We start from the raw sequence: 21,892 nt of genomic DNA, 5'->3' as shown, positions 1-21,892 counted from the left end.
TTGTAAAAAGTTAGGTTCAGAAAAATGGTACAGATGAACTGGTTTGCAGGGCAGAAATTGAGACACAGATGTAGAGAACAAACGTATGGACACCAAGCGGGGAAAGCGGCGGGGGGTGGTAGTGGTGGTGTGATGAATTGGGCGATTGGGAATGACATGTATACACTGATGTGTATAAAATTGATGACTAATAAGAACCTGCTGTATAAAAAAATAAATAAAATAAAATAAAATTTTAAAAAAGAGAGAAAAAAAAAGTTAGGTTCTAGGCACACATAATTGTGAAAAGGTTTTCCCCTACATCAGTGGTTCTCAAACTGCAATATGCATAAGAATCACCTAGGGGACTGGTTAAAACACAAACTGCTGGGCTCCGTTCCCAGAGTTTCTGATCACTAGGAGTGTTACCCAGGGTGTTGTGAGAGAAGCAGACCAATAGGAGTTATTTCACACACACAGACACACACAGACACACACACACACAGAGTACCTGTGGGAGCTGGGCCCACAGTCTCTAAGGCTGCTGTCTTCCTGTCCATCTGCTGCTGGAGCTTGGGGCCCACAGGGCAGGCAGGAAGGGGACGGCAAGGACCAGCTGGAACCTGTCAACTCTCGCTGTCTCCAGTCTTGATGCAGGTCACCTGCACGATTCATCACTGAGCTAAACACGCCCCCAGCCTAGGGGTGGGAGAAGCTTAAGGAAGATCATGGGAAGGTGGAGCAGCTGCAGGCATATAATCCACACTGACCATGAGTCACAGCCGCACCTGCCCCATCGCCCGAGCGTGAAACCAGAACGGCTGCGGCTTCCCTTCCACCCACCACATCTCACTCAGGAACGTCTCTCGTGGTCCACTCTACCCGGAAACACACAGGGGAGTGAATTCTGGGGCATGTGGTTCCGCGCAGCCAAGTCACCACATTAAAAAGCCACCTCAAGTTTGAGCGTGGGGCTGGAGAATTTGCACTTCAGACAAGCTCCCGGGTGATGCCCACGCTGCAAGTCTGTGGACCAGGCTGATGATCACCGCCCTCCACGAATGCGCGGCAGGACCCTCGTGCAGGACTGCCTCAACAATTGCATTGCATCTACGTGGCCCCCGTCACCGCAGACCGGGTGTGCCCCCAATTTTCATGACAAGCACAAACCCCCACCTCCAACTGCCAAAATGCTTCTTTGAGAACGGACATATTCTACAGGGAGGAACTCCTGGGGTTCTCTCAGCAATTCTAGGAAGATGCCCCAGAGAACCCCTTAAGGGACCGAAAGAAAATCAGCGATTCACGTTGACATCAGCACAGGATCCACTCTGGCAGCGGGACAGAAGACTCAGCAGCATGGACAGCAGAGAAAGTTCAGGAACTGTTTTGGCCTCACAAAAGCTCAAGGATACAAGAAAGACCAAGCAGCTATTTAGAGAGGATGAAAGAGGAGCGAGCAAGAAACCCTGCAAATAGCAACGTAGAGAAGGTGAGTAATTCGATTTGGGGCAGCTCTTGCATATGTGTGCTCAGACGGATGTGTTCCAGAACAGAATGTGTCAAGGTGAGAAGGGTGTCACCAGGCCAGAGGAGGAGGCATGTTGAGGCGTGTCCAGGGGAGCAAGGGATACTTTTAAAGGCTGTGTCTTTAGGGCCTCAGCCCAGGCCCTTCTCTGGAACTGCCTCCCACTCTTCCAGGTCGTCTGAAAGTGTGAGTCAGCCACCCCCGCCCGGCCACAGCAGCTTGGCCCAGGGAGGGACGTGTGACTCAGGGACCCAAATCCTTTCACTAGGATGAGCCAATCTGAACTTCTCTCAGAGAATTTGAACTACATAACACAGAACTCCAGTCCACCAGGGAGAGTGGAGTCAGGGCCAAGGTCGGCTCTGTGTGGGCGGGGTTGGGTTTCTGGGGTGCAGGAACAAGGGTCTGTGGAAGAGGCCACGCCTCGGAGACTGGGACACCTGTGGAGAAAAGCAGAGGTGAGAAAGAAACTGGCCAGCTGAGACAGGGAGACAGAGAGAGCACAGCACAGGTTGAATGAATGAAGGAAACATGAATCGCCCCTCCCACACGTGATCTCTGTGACTGGTTATTGTGAACGAGTCGAGTCACTGGAGGTTAGGGAGGGAAGCAGGTGTTCCCACAGCCGTGGGAGAAGGAGGTGACGCTATAGGTTCTGATTCTCTCAACTAGCACTTACTGAGCATTGCTGTGCGCCGAGCACCATGCTGGATGCTGGATGCGGGGATAGGAGATACAGAGATAGAGAAATATAGCCCCACTCGTGGGGGATTTGGGGGGAACACCCATCGAGGGAAGGGGTCGTGTGTTCTAGGAGCACAGAGGGCTGAGTATCCGCCTCCGCTTGGCTAGAGACCAGGTGTGATCAGGGAAGGTGATATTTGGGTTGTATCTTTCCTTCAGGCCAAGGAGAGGGTAGGATGTTCCAGGCAGAGGAAACAGCAAAGGAAAGGACAGAAGTGGGAAAAGGCAGAGCCCCAGGCTGAGGAGCAAAGGAAGCTGGAACTGCAGCTGAGAAAATGGGCCGTAGCCGGTCAGCATTGGCCCTGCGTGCTGTGCCCAGGCGCTGAGCTGGGAGTCCCTCAAGGATTCGGAGTGAGAAGGCGGGTGGCCGTGGCCATGGTCTGGATGAGGGGGTGTAGGCCTCCTCCAGGCAGGAAGAGCGAGGGCCTGTGATACAGCGCTCACACCTGCGGCAGCCTGCCTTTATAGCTCATCTGCTGTTCTGGATTCATTTCAGTGTAACCAGCCAATGAGTGGTTTAGATCTTCTCTGCCCAGTGCCACCCTTAGACTTGGGCAAAATGGATGCCATGAACTAAGCCAGACCTAAAAGGACAAATATATGATTCCACTTACATGGGGAACCTAAAATAGGCCAGTTCATAGAGACAGAAAACAGAATGGTGGTTGCCAGGGGCTGGGGGAGGCGGGCATGGGGAGTTCCTGTTTAATGGGTACAGAGTTTCAGTTTGGGACGATAAAAAAGTTCTGGAGTTGGATAATGGTGATAGTTGCACAAAAGTGCAAATGTACTTAATGCCCCTGAATTGCACACTTAAAAATGGTTAAAAGAGTAAATTTTACGTTATGTTTATTTTACCACAATTTTTAAAAAGTGGATGCCAGGGCTCCGTGCTTTAGAAGGCCCGGCCCCACTCCAACCCTCCTCTGGCTGCGCCCTTGTCCTATGGGCTTTCAGCATTCAAGCACCTCACAGGCCTGAGAGAGGCTGCCCTTCCCTAATGGGCTATGGAAGGGAGTGCACAGACTAACTTTGACCATACACAATCATTCCCTTACGTACTGACTTCACAGCCTGACCCCACATACGCTGTAGCTACCAACAGTTTGCACGGTTGGGAATCAGACAGATCAGGGCCCAAGTCCCAGCTCTGTGTTCAGTTTCCCCCTCTGTAAAATGGGCCTAATTATAGTAGCACCTCATGAAGTGGCTGAAATGGGTAAATGAGCCCCTGCAATAAGGTGGTTAGGGGCCTGACACACAAGAAATGTCAGGAAACTTGGCTCTTACTAGAATATTCACTCTGTGTTCTTGACTGGAGGACTGCTTATAGCTGTGTTGAGAAGTGAAGGGAGAAGGTCATGTTGTCTGAGGGTGGTGCAAAGTTATCCAAGCAGGCGAGTGGGAGCCCCCTGCCCTGGGCTGAGTCAGCTGGGAGGCCTGGGTCACGCTCACCAGACAGTGGTGTCTGCAAGTCCCATGTGGCTTATTATACGCTTTGGAGACATCAGTCTCACACAGGTCTCTGCCCTGGGGCATAGAGTCTCATGATAAATTTGATTAAAATGTCTCTCCCTTTGACCATTCCACTCACAGGATTCACTTAGAATTCATTTATTTAATGGGTTAATATTTTGCATCAGCTTTGGCTAAGCAGGATCAGTGCCCTGAGACCCAACTCCAGTGTTTCTTGCTATCTGTAAATGAGAATAAGGACAGGTATTTTTGCTATGAGTTTCTTCGGTAAAAATTTGGCAATGCATAATTTGTGTCACCTATTGCAACTTTTATAATAAGTGAATTTTATGCATCCCCAGTTACAACTTTTATTGTTTTTTTCTTGAGGGATTTTCAAGTAAATAGCTTCCAAAAGCCACCCTGCTTGTCTGGTTCGGATACTTTAAAGCCATAATTATGAGTTTGAATTGAGTTAAAATTTAGAGCCTCCAAAGCTTAGCTCATGCTGAGCACAGTGGTAGGCAAAAAGGTAAATCAAAACACTTTTGAGCAAGACAATGGATGGCTACAGTTTCAAATAAAAAATTAGGACACTGTAAAAATCATATTACATTTGGTTCACTGGGAAACATCTCCATGCGACTACTAACCCACACTTAACTCACTGTTGTTAAGTACTCCATGTAGGAGTACTAACAGCAAACGTTACTTAAAGCAACTAACATGTCACATTGCTCTAAGGACGGTAAAATACATATGAAATATCTACAATCTCCAGCTCAACTTTCCCTTATTTTGCTAAGGGGAAAAACACATGTGAGATGAAATTGTATGGATATTATATTTGAATCTTCTGGATCATTCCAAAGTATGATGGCAAATTTTCTAAAAGGAAATCTGGTTATTTCCAAAGTATTTTTATAATGCAGAGCTACACTAGGTTTTAGTATGATGAATTTCCACCTAAGTGAAGACTTTCTCATTGAAAAGAGTGAAATTATTGAAAATATTCCATATCAGATTTATTTCCTGGCTACACAAAAAATTCTAAGCTCAGATTTCTGGGATACCTTTGTTGCTGTTGTTTGTTTGGCCATGCTGCACAGCTTGCAGGATCTTAGTTCCCCGACCAGGGATTGAACCCGTGCCCCCTGCAGTGGAAGCGTGGAGTCCTAACCACTGGACCACCAGGGAACTCCCAGGGATACCTGGAAAAACCATCTCCCAAAATAGGCTCTTTGAAAAGTCTCCTCGATGGCAGCAGATTGACATCCTTTGAAGGGATGTCAATCCCTTTTTGGAAAGGAGATACTGGGCAGAGTCACCTCCCGTGGATAAGGGAGGTGATCAGGCTAGACAATAAGCAAGCTGTCTTTTCTGTCGGTGTTTATCAAGCCTTCCTCACGTGTATCTCTATGTGCTAGAGATACACGGACACGAGGCTTTCTAAGACGGCTTGAAGACAGTTCTTAAAGGAAAACCCAAAGGATGTCTTCGACAATGGCAACAACATATAAAGTCCACAGTGCATCAAAATGACTACTTTTGACAGATACTTATTTAGATATCTTTTATGTTTTTTTTAAAAGAAAGACTAATTACTTCATAATCATACTTTATAAATCTACTTAGATAAAATTGTACTATGTGTAGATTGTGCTTTGTTTTATAATTGACGGGTTTCTGGAAAGTTGTGGGAAAATACTTTAAAATCAAACACACAAGGAAATTATTTTAAGAGGGAGAAACTGTGTTCCATTTATTTCCAAGCACCATTTGCTCTGTATGTCAGAGGCCCTCCAGGGACTCTGCTCCCACAGAGATGCCCAAATCTCCAGAACCTGTTGACCTGCACTGGGCCTCCCCTGTAGGACCTGGACACCTGAGCACAGACGGGAACTAGTGAGCTTGTCAGAGGCAGGTGATATAGCGGTAAATCCTCCAACCAGGAGTCTTCTTAATCAACGCCATGGTTCCTAGTTATTGCTCTGGACATATTGACAAACAGAAAAGACCTTACCCACTTTATTACCCTGGTTCACGATCTTCTAGACCCGGTCTCACATTTTTAGGATACGGTATGAGCTTTAAAGCTCTGCAGCAGCCCTGCTGGCAGTTTGGAGTAATTCAACCGTGCAAAAATTCGACTTCGGGTGAATCATGAACTCGCTAGTTTTATAGACCAAAAATGGCAATCTCCCATGGTTCAACCTAATACGTTGGAGGAAGAGTAGGGTATGGTTTAGAAAGTCAGCCTTTAGCATTGATCTTTCCTCCTTTTCCCTCCTCCAAATAACCCAATAGAATGCTTTCCTCTCAAGTAACTCCATGTAAATCTAAGACAGGGGATGTAGGGAAACACAGACAGTTCCTGGGCTCCAGTCCTCCCCGAGGGAGAAGAGGGGAAGACCTTTAGAAATGTATTTAGTTCATAAATAAATCCTTGTCTAGCTGCCCAGTGCTGGGAGGAAACTGCTGAGCCACTGCTGGTTCTATGTCATTAATGCCATCACCACGGGAGGGCAGAGCCGCCTCCATCCTGGAAGGAGGATAAGGATCTCACCCTCACATTACCATGCTGTGAAAATTAAGGCACAGAATCACAGTGAAGACTCATTGAGATGGTGATACAGTCAGATTCAGAACTAGTCTCTGAATCCTCTGGAAATCAGCTTCCATGTTAACAGCATGGACAGGAAAGGCTTGAGTGGTATTTCATAAGCCCAGTGGGTACTGAGTGAGAGAAACAAAGTACAGCCTGTCGGACTTGGATTTGAGCTCTCTCTCCTTCTCCTGTGGGTGTCATGGTATAGAATCCAGGGCCATACAAACCCTTTTTTGGGGTAGATTCTGCAGTGTTTTCAAGATAGGTCCCCTACACCTAGAGTCTCTCCCCAGCATGGGCTCTCTGACGTGCACTAATACGTGAGCTATTGTTGAATCGGCTCCCACACTCAGCACATCCATAGGGTTTTTCTCCCGTGTGCATTCTCTGGTGAATAATAAGACTTGAGCTCTGACTGAAGCTCTCCCCACATTCCCCGCATTTATAGGGTCTCTCTCCAGTGTGGATTCGCCGGTGGGTAATGACGTTTGAGCGGTCACTGAAATGTTTCCCACATTCCAGACACTCATAGGGTTTCTCTCCTCTGATGGCTGGTGAGAGCGGAACTCTTACTGAACTTTTTCCCACGCTCAAGGCACCGGTAGGGTTTTTCGCCAGTGTGCGTTCACCAGTGTGTCCCAAAGTGTGAGCCGTTGGCGAAACTCTTTCCACACTCACTACACTTACGGGGTTTCTCTCCTGTGTGGATCCTCTGGTGCATAATAAGGCCTGCGCTCTGCGTGAAGCCTGTGCGGCACTCCCCACGTTTATAGGGCTTTTCTCCTGTGTGGATTCTCTGGTGTGTGATGAGGTCAGAATGATCACGGAAGCCTCTCCCACATTTGGGGCATTTGTAGGGCTTCCCCACCGTGTGGATTCTCTGGTGGCAAACCAGATATGAGCTTTGGCCAAAGCTTTTCCCACATTGGCCACATTTATAGGGTTTCTTTTCTCCAATGTGGGCTAATCCGTGGATAGCTAAGTGTGAGCTCAGGCTGAAATATTTTCCACATTCACAGCATATATTGGGTTTTTCTCCAACATAGGTTCCCTGAGGACCTATGAATTTACCTAAGTCTCTTTCTGGAGGAGAGAGCCACTCTTGTCCATCTTCTAAGGATATTTCTCACTGCTTCTCTGCCCCATATTCACTTTCCCAGTCTTTCCTCCAGTTGAGGTATTGGGAAACATCCATGTTGGATCTTCCTAATAACACCTCAGGTAGTTTTACTGCCTCTGAAATGTCCTGGCTTGAATCCTCCTCATTCTCTGTCCTTGTTTCAAGATCTGAAAGAATGAAATGAAACTGCAAACGTTACCTATTTTCTGATTCAGAAGAATGGAAACAATGTGAAAGAGGTCCTTACTGGTCACTTAAAAACAAGTTATTGGTGGTGACAGACCTTAATCAATTTTCCATTAACCAGGAACAAATAAGCTGGAATATGGCTGAACCATTGTCAAGACCAGCAGACATCCAGGCCTCACTCACTCCCCCAGCTTCTAAGCAGGAAGGTCACGTGGAGAAAGGCTGGAGGCAGGTCCAGGCGCACTTCTTCCTCTTCAGTCAGAGCGGCTCCCCGCTCCTCAAAGGCTCTGTCCCAAAGCTCAGCTCCCCCTCTCCTCCCATCACCTACGAACTGGCAATCGGTACTAAAAAGCCACCTTTCTCTTCCTGATACTGCCTTCTGGGTAGAGGGACGTGCCTTAGAATACTTCTCCTGGCCATTCTCCATCCCCTTCCTTACAGGTGGGAGGAATGACTTCCTTGGTTAACAAGCAGTTGGTGTACGTGGCTCAGAAGATCAGCAGTGAAGGCTCTATCCCTGCAGGGCGAGGCGGTGGTTGTCCAGTGCTGCCTGCGGCTCAGTTCTGGGGCTCTGTGCGACCCCACAGCTTAGCCCCACCCTCAAGAGCTCCACCATTTAGAAAGCTGCCATTTTGATCTCAATGTCTTACTCATGTCTCTCTCAGTCCGTCTAGAACCTGAGCAGGAGAACAGTTCTATTTATCAGATCGCCTGAAATTCCAACAAAATGACTGAGCCCCACTACAGAAGGCAGCTCATCTTAATCATGAGAAATTCACCCCTCCAATAATCTAAGGTTGACTGTAGTTTTAATTTGGGGTCACCCATGTTCCCTTTTTCTACTAACCTGGTTAAGTGATAGTTAATTAAAATTATAATTCAGATAGAAATTTAAGAGAGAAATCATAAACACTAATACTTTGTTTATAGCTACATATTCCAAGGTAACTAAAGAGACCAGGCTTTCTTTTCTGTTCTTCCCACAACTCCTGTGGTTTCAGCACCACAGAACAATAACCCGGGAAGATCAAGTGCCTGGGTTCCTCTCCCGCCCTTGCCCAGTGCTGGCTTGTCCATGTTCAGAATTCCAGGTCTGACTTCTTTGTTGGTGAGATACTAGCTTTCACTCATTTCCCACCTGCACAGGAAGTTTTCCGAATTTCCTTGAAATCCTGGAGACTGTCCTTCCAAAGTTCTTCACTTCCCTCCACACTTGAGACCCCATCTGACAGGGGAACTGGAGGTCTTGCCCAAGAAAAAGCAAGAAGGGACATGGGGTTCTTATGTAATTTGCCTTCTGTTCTCATATCTGGAAGTGGTAGGTGGGATGAGAATGGAAGCACGTCTCAGAAAGGTCTAGTTTTCAAAAGAAAAAGTTAATGACTTAGGAAAATTTCCCCCTTAAGTTCAGCATACAGGGCAATGTGCTTATGTATTTTAACAATAATTATAACAATGATGACAATGAGAACTAACATTTGCTGAATGCAAACAATGTAACAACCCAGGGAGGTAGATACCATCACTGTGTCCATTTTGCAGATAAGAAAATGGGGGCTCAGGGTGTTTAACCAATGTACCCGGGAACAGACAAGTCTTTAAAGTGGCAGACTGTTATATATAATATATGCAGAGTTCACATCTATGGGGCACTTTAGGTGGAAACAAACAACTGAAACTTTAAGTAACTCTCCTGTTTCTCTAATATTGTTACTAAAAGCAGGCAGGGAGATCCCTTTGCTATGGAGCAGAGCAAAACCCTCAAAATCATCTTCCTGAGTCTATTGGTTTCTATCAGTATTTAAAGATAGGTTGTAAATAGTGTCCCTCTATAGAAATCAACAATTTTCCTCCTGACAAGGCCATTCAGATACAGACTAGTGATAGCAGAGTGACAGACGATAAGCATGTCTCCTGATTCACGGTCCCTAATCTTCCCGCGGGGCTTCCTCTCTCCCACTGTTCTGAAGTGCACTTCGGGGAAGAGAGCTTACCATTGGGGTACCCCCTCAAAGCCTGTGGGCCGAGGCTCCTGGGCTCCTCTGTCATCTCATTACCATCCCCTGTCACTGCCTTCTGGTTCTCTTTGGAGTCCCCTCTAGTCCGCAGAACGCCTCCTGCCACCTCAAAGGCATCAAAGGTGTTGGCCAGGGTCCAGGGACTCATCAGGGCATCCGTCTCATCGTAGGAGGGGCCGGTGCCTGGAGTGTGAGTGCTCCTGGCTTTGCTGTAGTTAGCCTGGAGGTTTTTGAACCGGTAGCGACACTGCTCCAGGGTCCGCAGGAAGCCCCGCTCTCGCAGCCGCTCAGCCACAATCCAGTACACCTGGCGGGTCCAATGGCAGGTGCGGAGCTTGTCATGAATGTAGGGCTCACTAAGAATTCCCAGGAAAATTTTAGTCTCCTCATACCCCCAGTGCACACCTGGGGAAAGGGACAGAGCTAAGCTAAGCTAATGCTGCTGGTTTTGTAATGAATATAGCAGAAGATCCCCCCACTTCCTACAACAGCATTTTAGTGATTTCCCGAGAAGTAATCAAGTAGGTTTTTCCCTCTGTGACAGGACTGGATCCAACAATATGCACACGCATATTTATTTTTATGCTGCTGATCATCATACTTATATTGTGGTTCTTCCTTTTGCTCAGTTACACACATGAACAAAGCGCTCCACCTTTTGTATGTAAAAATAGTCTTTCCTTGCCCTTTCCAAACTATTATAATATGCCTTCAATCCACATAGCACCTCTGAAATAGCTGGTTGCGATGAGGCCCTCCCCAAACCCTGCTAACAGCCAGAGCCCTCCCGTCTTGCTGGTGATAGGGGCTTACCAGTAGGACTCCAAAACTGGGCTGGGATACCAGGGCTTCCAGACGCTTCTTCAGTGCCCAGTTCTCCCCCCTCACAATCCTCCATTATGGCTCCTGAATGCCCTTCTTCTAAAGATGCTGCTGGATGGCCTTGGTTCCACCCCTGCTTCTCTGACCCACCTTCTAACACGGCCTCGGCCAGCATCGCCTCCTCCTGCTCCCAGTAAGCCCTCTGCAGTTCTTCCTGCTCCACATCACGGTACCTCTGCCCAAGCAGACCCCCGGCCACCTCTGGAATGGGGGTGGCGGCCTGTGGACACATCAGGGCATCCATCTAGTTGTAGAAGGGGCAGGTTCCTAGCACGTGGGTGCTCCTAGCTTTGCGGTAGTTGGTCTGGAGGTTTTTGAACCGGTAACGACACTGCTCCAGGGTCCGCAGGAAGCCCCGCTCTCGCAGCCGCTCAGCCACAATCCGGTACACCTGGCGGTTCCGATGGCACGTACGGAGCTTCTCATGAATCCAGGACTCACTGAGAATTCCCAGGAAAATGTTGGTTTCCTCGTAGCCCCAGTGCATCCCTGCCACCTTCCCATCCTTCAGGCCCTGCCACTCCAGCTCATCCCCCGTCTTGGCTTTTCTCAAGATGGGCACCTGGCCAGGCCTGACTCTTCCCCAACCCACCAGGGAGTCTCACACTCTCCTTCTCTCTGGAGCACTGAAGATCTGGGCTCTGTGGGTTTTCCTCCTGCTCCACGTGGGAGCTCACACAGGGTCTGTGGGTTGGAAAGGCTGTTTGCAGGGAGACAAGAAGAAGACATAATGGTTGGGTGAATCTAATAATCCCAAGCACTTTATATGCCAGGGAGGGGAAATATTAATTTTTTTTAAAAAGTCCAAGGGAGGGCTTCCCTGTGGCGCAGTGGTTAAGAATCCACCTGCCAATGCAGGGGACACGGGTTCAAGCCCTGGTCCGGGAAGATCCCACATGCCAAAAATCAATAAATTAATTAATTAAAATAAATAAATAAATTCAATGAGTGAGACAGGGAGGAGAGAAAGCAAAGGAAGAACTAAGCTACCATTTACTGAACACCAGGCACTGCACTGGAAACTTCACATTTGCTCAAAATTCCCGTTAGTATGCGGCAGAGCTGGGATTTGAACTCAGGACTGTCTGAATCTGAAGCTTTTGTTTTTCTCCCACTACACAATCCTGCATACCATGAGGGAAAGATCCAGATACCGAAAGAAGGAAGTAACCATTACTTTTAAGACAAACAAGCAATCTTAGAGTCAAGGAAAAGAATGACTTAATACAACCCCTCACTACCTCAGCTGTGGCACTGCCTTACACAAGGAAGGAGATTTGGGCAACATTTTGCAAGCTGATGAAATTTTGGAGCCTAATCTATAAAGTTACTGGGCCTGCCCGCTGGGTAAAATTCCTTTGGAATTTCCGATAGGCAAGAGAATTGGTGCAAAGGGCCCCACTCAGTAGCAGAAGGCGACCTGATAAGAGAAATGTCTGGCCCACCTGGGAGCTGCTCATGGTCCCCTGGTCACAGCTGTTCTCCATAGAAGGACCCAGAGCCTGAGGATCAGGCAGGCCTGGGGGAAGAGAAAGGAGCCATTAGAGGGAATGCTTCTTGGCTCCTCCCAGGGACCAGCCCAACTGGTTTGGAAACAGAAGAGTCTTCCTCCTTCTCTCAGTGTCTGCTTTGTCCCATCAAAGAAGGACTGGTGAAAAAGCAAAACAACACATTTCTCAAAGGAGAGTTCCAGATTTCCCTTCCATATCCATCCACGTTATTGACTGTCAGCGTTTTATGCTTTTATTCTTCAGTTTTGATAACACATGTGAATCATCTGAATTGGTCTGGGGACACGTACCTGTTTTGAGAATTACTGCACTCTAGTTTAGCCCTACCTTGTGCCTTTCCTACCACCCAGGCCTAAAATTGGTACCCACGCCTTACCTACTGGGACCAGTAAGGTCTCACTCACATAAGGAGAGGTGCCACCAGCTCTGCTGTGTAGTTTTACAAAACATGCCGACCAAGGTTCTTCTTCCCTTTGGAGGTGCCTGTTGAGGATCCCACAGATTCATGTGGTCAGCCTCAGTTTATATGCCACACCCTCCCAGGGAAAGGAGCTGTACCCGCTACCCCACTTCCTGCACTCAGAGCGGGTTTCATGCCCTCCCCACAGAAGGGTCCCTTCTCCCTCCCTACACTGCTGCTGCTTACCGCTCTCGCGGAAGGATCCAAGTTTTACTTTGGGGCTGTGGTTCATTTGGTCTTCTGGTTCTGGCTGTGAGTTCTTCACCACTGCCTGGAACAGATACATGGATTCTGTCTGTGCTTGCTTCAGATGGATGTTTAGGGGACCTAGTACCGATCCTGAGGGATCCTTCTCCTCTGACAGCACCTCCTGTCCCTGTTCAAGGACTGGAAATGGTCAGAATTCTGTAGGCACTAAAACTTAATCATCCCCAGACATAAAGAAGCAAAGGGGGAACTCAGTCTTATGCAAATCACTGCAGGGGCAGTAAGGAGTGTGGATGTGTGGGAGGTGCCATGGAGATAAGATCTGGAACCCAGGCCCACTGCAATCTGCCCACTCAGCTCTCCCAGGGCTGCTCCTGTCAACCTCTAGGCAAAACTAACAATACAGAGAGAGCAAGCAACAAAGCAGCTATTTTGCAACAGGACCTAAAGGTTCAATAATGTCAGTAAAGACCAGTGAAACCCCTTGCTTCAGGCTGGCTGCTGCTGAATGAGAGCTGTTCTCCAAAGAGAAAATAGGTTGTATCTGCTCCTCCTGGATCAGAGTGGTGCTCAAACTATTTTAAACAATTCTCTTATTTACTGGTGGGGACCGACACTCAGAGCAACCAATGTTGTGCGTCCTCTGAAAAGTCAGTCTGAAAATGGAAGGAAAGTTGCAGCTACCAGGCCCAGGGAATAAGCAAACTCCATGCTGACACCAACAGCAAAGTGTACACATCACCCATACCGCTGGCAACCCAAGGTGGCTCTGTCTCTCACATTCCTCTATTTTAACTACTCAGAACTAAGTTTCCGTATCTCACCTGCAGCCCCAGTCTTCCAGGTTCTTTTTGCAAGTCTTCCACCAGAGCCACTGCCTCCTCTCCACTCTCTGGATGTTTTTGTCTAACCCAGATCTGGATCTCCTGGGGAAGGACAGCCAGGAACTGTTCCAGGACTAGCAACTCCAGGATCTGCTCTTTCGTACACTTCTCCGGTCTCAGCCACTGATAACAGAGCTTCTGGAGTTGGATGAGTGCCTCCCGGGGTCCTGATGCTTCTTGATAGTGGAAATACCAAAAGTGCTGGCAGGAGGTCTCTGGTCCAGGGATACTCCCTTGAAAGAAAATTTCCTGCTCCCAGTGGGAATCTTCTTCCAGCTTCACTATTTGGAGCTCTTCCTGTACTTGAGGAGTCTGGATTTGTTCATCCACAGCTACAGCCATTGTTCAGATCAGAGAAGAACCCTGCAGCTGTGCTCTGAAGTTCAAACCTCTTCCTTTACTTCACTGGGAAGCCACCTTTAGATAGGAGTCTAAGTAGAACTTGAAATTCTAGAGCCAGAGACATACATTACAGAGTGAATTCTAGTGAAAATCACAAGGGTTAGCCCAGTGGGATTGAGGTGAAGAAAAATCTTCCTGTTCCTCCCTCCCCATGTCCTGATGCCCATGGAGTCTGGCCCTCTGTCACTGGGGAGGCAGCTCCAGAAGTCTGACAGTAGGGGTCAAGGGCTGGTGGTCTGGTTGGAAAGCAGAGGAGCGTGAAGCTGTTTGCATAGCGATTTACTTAACGCCAAGAAAATGCCAATGACCCATACTGAAGAATGAGGATGAGCTGATGGAGATAATGGGGACAGTAAACTGCCCATTCTCCCAAGCCACTGGTCTTCAAAGTGTTGCCAAGTACATGCAGTACAAGAGCCAGACGGCACACAAGGTAGCAGCACCTTGGAGAGCAGAGCCTGAGTGGAGCCCGCTCTAAGCTTCAGCGATTCAACGGCTCCAACCCTCAACTGTCCTCGCCTCTGAGTGGGTTCTCAGATTTGTTCTCTCTGGATTCCTCAGTCTTGGCATCATAACTCTCTCCCAAACAGGGAGATTTACCCTGGTTAAGGTTACAAGATGTAACAGCAAGGATAATAAGATCACAGACTCACAGGATGTTACAGTTGGAACGGAAGTTAAGAGATATTCAGGCTTCAAATCCCTCAAAGCTGAGGCAGTCACGGCTCAGAGACCCCCAGGACCTTGCCCAAGGTCACAAAGCTGGCAGGAAATGGGCAGTGGCTCAGCCCGGTGACGGTGGACCGGGTGACTGGCCCGCAGAGCGTTACACTGGAAGGCTACTCTGCTCCGCGGGCGACCTTCTCTGGAAGCTTTATGGGGTAAACGCGGGCCCTGGGGACAGGGTCGCCTCGTTGGCTACGGGGCCAGGGTCATCCCCGCCGGGCCAGGTGGGCAGGGAGAAGGAGGACGCCGCCAGCATGAGGGGTGCATCCTGCCCCGGGGTCTGCTCGCGGGGACGCGGGACCCGGGGTCTCCGCCCGGTCACGCCCAGCCCGCGCGGGCCCAGGCCCGAGGTGAGAGCCGCTCCCGTCCGCCGAGGCCCTGCGACCACTGGAGGGCCCCGACTCCGCGGTACCTTCTCTGTGGGGACGCAAGGTCCCCACACGACACTCCCACCCCGAGCCCAGACCCCAAGTCCGGAGCTTCGGACAGCCATAAATACCGGGAGCGGAAATGCGAGCCCCAGAAAGACTGGGGCTTGGCAGGACTACATTTCCCATAGGCCTCCACCAGGGCCTGCAGACTGACAGCAGGATTAACCAGTAACCTATGCGGATGCCTTGGGCGCCCATTTGTTTCAGACGAATCATTGACGATGGGTGGGACTTTCCTACACGCCGGATTTGGGGGTGCGGAGCCGCAACTATAATCGTCGCACGCGGAGCGGGTGTAGTCCTGCCTCGCATCTTCCACCCCCGTGAGAATTTGGGGAGGTGGCGGCTTCTCGTCTACTCCGCCCGGGGACCACTGAAAGACCCTTTCCAAAGCGTTTTCCCTTACAGCTGAAAGCGGGTGTTTATCCCTGTTAATCCGTATTTAATCCTATTATACAGGTGAATAAACCCAGGCAGCTTGGACCCCAGGTCTCTCTTAGAGTGGCGCTGAGACTCCAATTCAGATGTTTTGCCTCTTAAAGTACTTTTCTGGCATAGTTGCCCACTGTGGTAATGCTTCACCACTATCCTCCCCCTTGCCTAACACACACACACACACACACACACACACACACACACACACACACACTTCCTCATTTCCTGCGTGCAAGGTCCTGGGTGATTCAAGATGAATATCATTGACACTTATTCATTTAACAATCAATTGTAGAGCATATACTTTGGGACAAGCAAAACACTTCCTCCTCTTAAGGAGTGCAGTCTGGCAGAGAATGCATTTTCTAAAATGAAATGGTGAACAACTCCAATGCAGTGTGATAAGTGCTAAATGGAGGTGCTTTCAAAGTAAATGACTGGAAGGAAATACTGGAGAGCAGCTGGGAGAGCCTAGGGGGAAAGAAGGTGTACCCTCAGGGAAAGGGGGCAGGAAACTATAATTCACTTTTGCATATTTTATCTGGTTTGCTTCTGACAACAAATTTTGCATAGTTAGGTCTCACTCCCTATTTAACCGATAAAAGGTCTAAAACTCAACAGAAGGTGGGTGAAGCTACAATTCTCCCCAGGAGGGGCAGCCTGCGGTGGGGCAAGGGAAGGACAGAACAACAAGAGGGGCTCTCCGTAGAGTCCTAAATCCAGTTACAAGTCTGGGCCATGGAGATTCCTTCTAGCCTCTTGATTTTAGTTCCAAGAGGGCTAATGTGGAAAACTCAGGCCAGCGCTTTCAGCATGCACACACAGCTAGCTTTCAAACCAGCCCAGCCCAGAAGTTCCAGAGAGCTGCCTCAGGGACCAGTGAGGTGGGGCAAAGACCCAGCCCAGGAGAGCACTTTGGGTTCTCACCATCCAGTCACCAGAGCATCTCTGCTTTTACATGTTTTCTATTGTTGCAAGATTTCACTTGAAAAAGTGGTTCCACTGTTACAAAAAGAAAACTGAAAATGACTAATCCAAGTATTCCATGTGCCATTCCCTTAACTCAGGGATCTCCTGAGCCAATGGAACTTTCACTGGAAGCAAAATCAAACCTGGAAAGGGTCATCCCAAACCTAGCTCCTATCACCTTCACCGTCAACACCACATCCAGTCCTCCAAACGAGAAGACTTGCATACGTGCCCTCGAGCTGCGAGCCACACTCCCCAAGGACTGGGACTAGAGGCCCCCGAAGAGTCTACACAGATGATATGTTTTCCCAGATAAAGCTTTCTGGTCCCTCAGAGGACAGTTGGTCTCAGAAACCTAGAAAGTTCCGTTCTTTGGTGAAAGCAGGTTCCATTTGATCTGAGTGATCAATATTACCACAGACAGTAGGATTTCGACATTCACCGCCACACCGAGTGATTTCGAGCAGCCTTCTGGAATGGGAAGGGCAAGCACGGGCATCAGCTGAGCAGGTGAGGATAAACGAGATCTCCAGAAGTGATTTGCCCTAGTCGTGCTGCTAGTTAAGGGCACAGGGGTGTCTAGAACCAGGCCTGTCAGGTGTCTTTGGCTCCCAATACCCCATCCGCTGCGCCACAGATCTCAGGACAGGAACAGGAGGGAGACAAGCAGGAGCTAGTGACTCAGAAAGGCGGTATCACATGGGACAACTGAGAGAGGCAGGTGACAATAGTGCTGAAACTCTTCAGCAAGAGTGTGGTTTCTAGACCATTGATATGTTTAGAAAAACATGGCACAGGGGGATTTACAAGCAGTGTGTAAGGAGACAAGGATTTTGAGATGAAAGAAATAAGCGTATCCTCTAAGAATTCAACTAATTACAGCCACATGTACTGAGTGGAGACCACTGTCTCCTAAGCCCACTGGATCATCCACTTAACTCCAACTTAACCAGTGACACTAACCTGTCTGTGGAAGGGGGCGTGTTCATCAGGGAAACCTGGAAGAAAGTGTTAACGAGGGCTTCCCTGGTGGCGCAGTGGTTAAGAATCCGCCTGCCAATGCAGGGGACATGGGTTCAAGCCCTGGTCTGGGAGGATCCCACATGCCACGGAGCAACTGAGCCGGTGCACCACAACTACTGAGCCTGTGCTCTAGAGCCCACGAGCCACAATTAGTGAGCCCACGTGCCACAACTGCTGAAGCCCGAGTGCCTAGAGCCTGTGCTCCACAACAAGAGACGCCACCACAATGAGAAGCCCACACACCGCAACGAAGAGCAGCCCACACTCGTCGCAACTAGAGAAAGCCTGCGCACAGCAACAAAGACCCAACGCAGCCAAAAATAAATTAATTAATTAATTTAAAAAAAAAAGAGTTAATGAGGCAATCTTGGGCACGGAGCCGACAGCGCTGGGGGGCAGGGAAGAGAAGGGGATTTTGAAGTGCAGCATTCATCACCTGAGGGGTGTGTGTCACATGGCCCCTTTCTTTCAATCCGTGCTCACCAGCCACCGTCTGATCACAAAGCCACCATTTCAGTTTTCAGTCACTGGAGACCAGGAACAAGGGGTGCTCTGAAAGTGGCTTGGGATTGGAGATCCCCAGTGTAAATGAATAATAACTGGGCTTCTGGAGTATTGGTCTCTTGGAAATTTAGTTACCAGGAGCCTCCCACCCAATGTCTGGTCATCTCTGGGTGCCTGCACCACGAAACCTGGGGACTGGAACTCGTGAGTGGTAAATCTGCCAAGATGTGCCACCCCAAGGCATCCTGGCAGGCCTCCTGCCCCGACACCAACAGTGTAAACAAACGGCAGAGACACTGTGCCTACCAAGGCCTGTGAGCTGTGAAGGGCCTGGGCAAAGTGTTTCCTTGGAGCCAGACCTTCTTCCTCCCAGCAGCCATTCTTCTACAGCTGCCGTGGGCCTTTGAATGCATGGAAAATTCACAGAGTTGGGACAGTGGGAAGAGTGAGCAGGGGAGAGGGAGTGAGGGGCAGGTAGGCCCAGGAGCCACAGCCTCTGCTGATGCCAGAGGCAAGAGCTCAGGTGCACCAGTGACTGGGTGGAGAGCCGAAGGGAATTAACCACAGGCCCTACTCTCCACCAGACTCTGCAACCTTCTGTCTCAAAATCTGAGCATCATCCGTGCGACTCTACTTTCACTTCCTCTGTGGCCATGGGCTATTTTATCAAGTCAAGAGAGTGAGAGAAAGGAAAGACTCTAATATTCTGTCCAGAGATTTGAAATAGCTTAACAGGGCCAGGCAGCAGGGAGGTTAAAATGGCCCTGCATTTGAAAAACTCCAGGTCTGTGAGAGACTGTGGGAAGGGCAAGCCCAGCACACCGGGCCCCTGCACAGCTCCCTGGTTATGAGACAGGACTCCCCATCAGGGATAAAGGGTTGGGGAGGGCGACCACCAGTCACGTGCAAGGAAGGACCGGTTACAGTTGTGGATCATCTTGATACTAGGGGAGTAGCCAATATGCTGTTTTTATTTTAATGTTTTGTTATTCTTTCCATTTGTTCCTTAGGTGTTTCTTGTGGCTGTAATAATGCAGCGGGGTTAATTGACTTCAGGAGTAGAGTGGTTAAGCTACAGGTGCTGGGCAAGGTACATACTGAACCTCTCCTCTGAGTCTCCACTTACTCATCTGTAAAGTAGGGATACTTACCTACCTCATAGGGTTGTTGTCAGGATTGAGACCCACATGGAAAGAGCTTAGCACAGTGCCTGTGCAGAGTAACCCTTCCATAAATTGTGTTACACTAAGCTACTATGGCTTATTGTAAACCAGAAATGCAACCCAAAAGGAAATAAAATTCCATGAAAAACAAGAGGAAGTCTCATGATGACCTGCCTCAAAATGTAAAATCTCTATTAAAAGTGAGGGTGTGTGGTTAGTGGCACAAGTGTGTCTAGAGCCAGGTCGGTTCAGCTCCCAACACTCCACCTGCCCCACTGCAAACTTCAGAACAGGGTCAGGAGAAGACAAATTACTGACCCAGAGGGGACCTGACAGGGGTGCTGCTAAGTTGCTTCTTGACCAGGGTGCTGGTTACACAGGTGTATACAGTTTGTAAAAATTATATGAGCTGTACACTTATCTATGTGTTATATTTCCTTTTTTTTTTTTTTTTTTTTTGGCTGTGCCGGGCAGCTTGTGGGATCTTAGTTCCCTGACCAGGAATTGAACCCGCACCCCATGCATTGGAAGCGCGGAGTCTTATCCACTGAACCGCCAGGGAAGTCACTGTGTGTTATGTTTCAACAAAAAGTTAAAACAAGAAGAACTGTCTCAGGATATAGTTATACGAATACCCTGGGATTAAAAGGGTGAGAGTAAGATAAAGTCTCCAAGCTTCACTGCTTGCCCAGAGAGAAGAGAAATAGATGGTGTACTATGGACTCAGCTATAAGAAAGGGGATGCATGTTTTTCACTGAGTTTTGATGATCTGTGACATTTTGAAAATAAAAGCTTTTTCATTAGGATGCTGGTTGGTGGGTTGGTTTTTTTTTTTTTTTTAATTTTATTTATTTATTTATTTATTTATTTATTTATTTATGGCTGTGTTGGGTCTTCGTTTCTGTGTGAGGGCTTCCTCTAGTTGCGGCAAGTGGGGGCCACTCTTCATCGCGGTGCGCAGGCCTCTCACTATCGTGGCCTCTCCCGTTGTGGAGCACAGGCTCCAGACACGCAGGCTCAGCAATTGTGGCTCACGGGCTTAGTCGCTCCACGGCATGTGGGATCTTCCCAGACCAGGGCTCGAACCCGTGTCCCCTGCATTGGCAGGCAGATTCTCAACCACTGCGCCACCAGGGAAGCCCGGTGGGTTGGTTTTTATAAATGTCTTTCGCTGTGTCTCCATTCACTGATACCAATAAATTGTAACTGAGGTGAAAGGTCACTGAAGTTAAAACTAACTTAATCATCTTACCAAAGGGAAGTGTAGGAAACCTAACCCATTTTCCGGGTCAGAATTTTGGGCTCCATCCGCCTCTTGCATTTACATACACCTGTATGGAGAGAACCCAACTGGCGAATATTTATTGACTTCCTATCACATGCCAGGCCCTGCTCTGAGTGCTGGAGAGAGAGTTTGGAACCTCAGTATGGGTGTCAGCATAAAAACTCGAAGAGGGACAGGGCAGAATCACGTAACAAGTCAATGCAATGAGAGTCACAGGCACCGAAATTGGAGAGCTCAGGGGTGTGGTGGGCGGGGTCACATCTGCCAGGCAAGTGCGGGGAAGACCTCACGAAGGGAGTGGTACCCAGGCTGAGTCTTCAAAGATGTTCAGGTGTGCCTTGGGCAGACAGGGCAGCCCAGCAATCCAGAAGAGGAAGCAGAGTGAGCAGAGAGACGAGGCCCAGCAGGGCACATTGAGGGGAGCTGCCAGGGGGCCAGGATGGTCAAGGGCATAGAGGTGTGGTGACGAGGGCAAGGCCAGGCATGAACGTGAGGTTCCACAGAGGCCCCCATCAGGAAGACCTCATCTGCCCTCCAAGGACTGTGGCCTCCTTAGGGGGATGGGGGAGCCCCGGAGGGTTTAAGCTAGGTAGTGACAGGCTTAGTTCTTTGCTGTGGAAGGACTCTCACTCTGACTACAACATGGAGGATGGAGTAGCGGGAAGCAGGGCCAGAGGGAGCTTGGGGCACCAGGAAGGGGGCTTTTGCAGTGTCGGGCAGGGATTTGAACTAGGTCAGGGGGGTCGGGGCTGGGAAAAGTTGAGAAGGGCTTGGTTCCCAAACGGCTCTAAGGGATTCGAGGGAAGAGTCTTGGACGACTCCTAGGTTTTTGGGTTGGGTGACACTGAGTGGATGGCAGTGCTACTCACAACGAGGAAACACACCTGTGGAACCAGCACCCTGATCAAGGGAGGCAGGTGGGGGACTTGAGTTCTGAACATGCAAGTTTGAGGCTCTAGGAACAAGGGCAGGAGGTGAGTAAGTTGCAGGAAGAAGCCAGTAGAGAGGGATAGACTGGAAATCGAGAGAGGAAATAGCAGATGAGCAAGGTCCTGAGTCCTGGAGGGAGGTGGAGGCAAGTGACTGGTGGAGATAGATGACTATTAAACCGAAAGCACACATCTAGGCTGAGCCCGGAGGCAAGGAAGTGACAGGGTTTGATACACAGAAGTTTGTTGGTTGGGACACTGAGGGAGGCCACGCTTGGCAGGTTCAAGGTTCTCAGAGGTGAGCAGAGCCTGGGGGCTAGCGTGGGTCTGAGGGCCAATGGGTAAAGGGCGGCCACTGCGGGGCCTGGGAGAGGAAGTGACCAGTCACGTGAAAGACTTGCTGAGGTGGGCCTGGGGGCCACACTGAGGGTAAAGCAGA

General features: G+C 49.1%; 1 protein-coding gene and 1 long non-coding RNA gene across 4 annotated transcripts in view; both read right to left on the bottom strand.

The window, feature by feature from the left end:
- Positions 1-21,892, bottom strand: part of LOC309654629 — a 266,307-nt gene that overhangs the window by 3,944 nt on the left and 240,471 nt on the right. The window lies entirely within an intron of this gene.
- Positions 1,557-17,677, bottom strand: LOC309654584 (putative SCAN domain-containing protein SCAND2P). Of its 3 annotated transcripts, XR_014260323.1 has the most exons (5): positions 13,526-17,675; positions 12,681-12,765; positions 12,439-12,517; positions 11,969-12,171; positions 1,557-11,223 (listed from the first exon to the last, which is right to left on the bottom strand). XR_014260323.1 is itself a non-coding variant. In XM_082448906.1 (3 exons), exons 1-3 carry the CDS (start codon positions 13,925-13,927, stop codon positions 12,474-12,476), a joined length of 531 nt encoding a protein of 176 aa, XP_082305032.1. In that variant the 5' UTR covers positions 13,928-17,677; the 3' UTR covers positions 12,439-12,473. The 3 variants fall into 3 exon arrangements, 1 of the variants encoding a protein (XP_082305032.1); XR_014260322.1 differs by having other exon boundaries at positions 11,969-12,517; XM_082448906.1 differs by lacking the exons at positions 1,557-11,223; positions 11,969-12,171 and having other exon boundaries at positions 13,526-17,677.

This window comes from Balaenoptera physalus (genome assembly GCF_965194825.1).
Source record: "Balaenoptera physalus genome assembly, chromosome: 2".
NCBI classification, from domain to species: Eukaryota; Metazoa; Chordata; class Mammalia; order Artiodactyla; family Balaenopteridae; genus Balaenoptera; species Balaenoptera physalus.
Note: the sequence above shows the minus strand (reverse complement) of the source record. Positions and strands in the feature narration are given on the sequence as shown.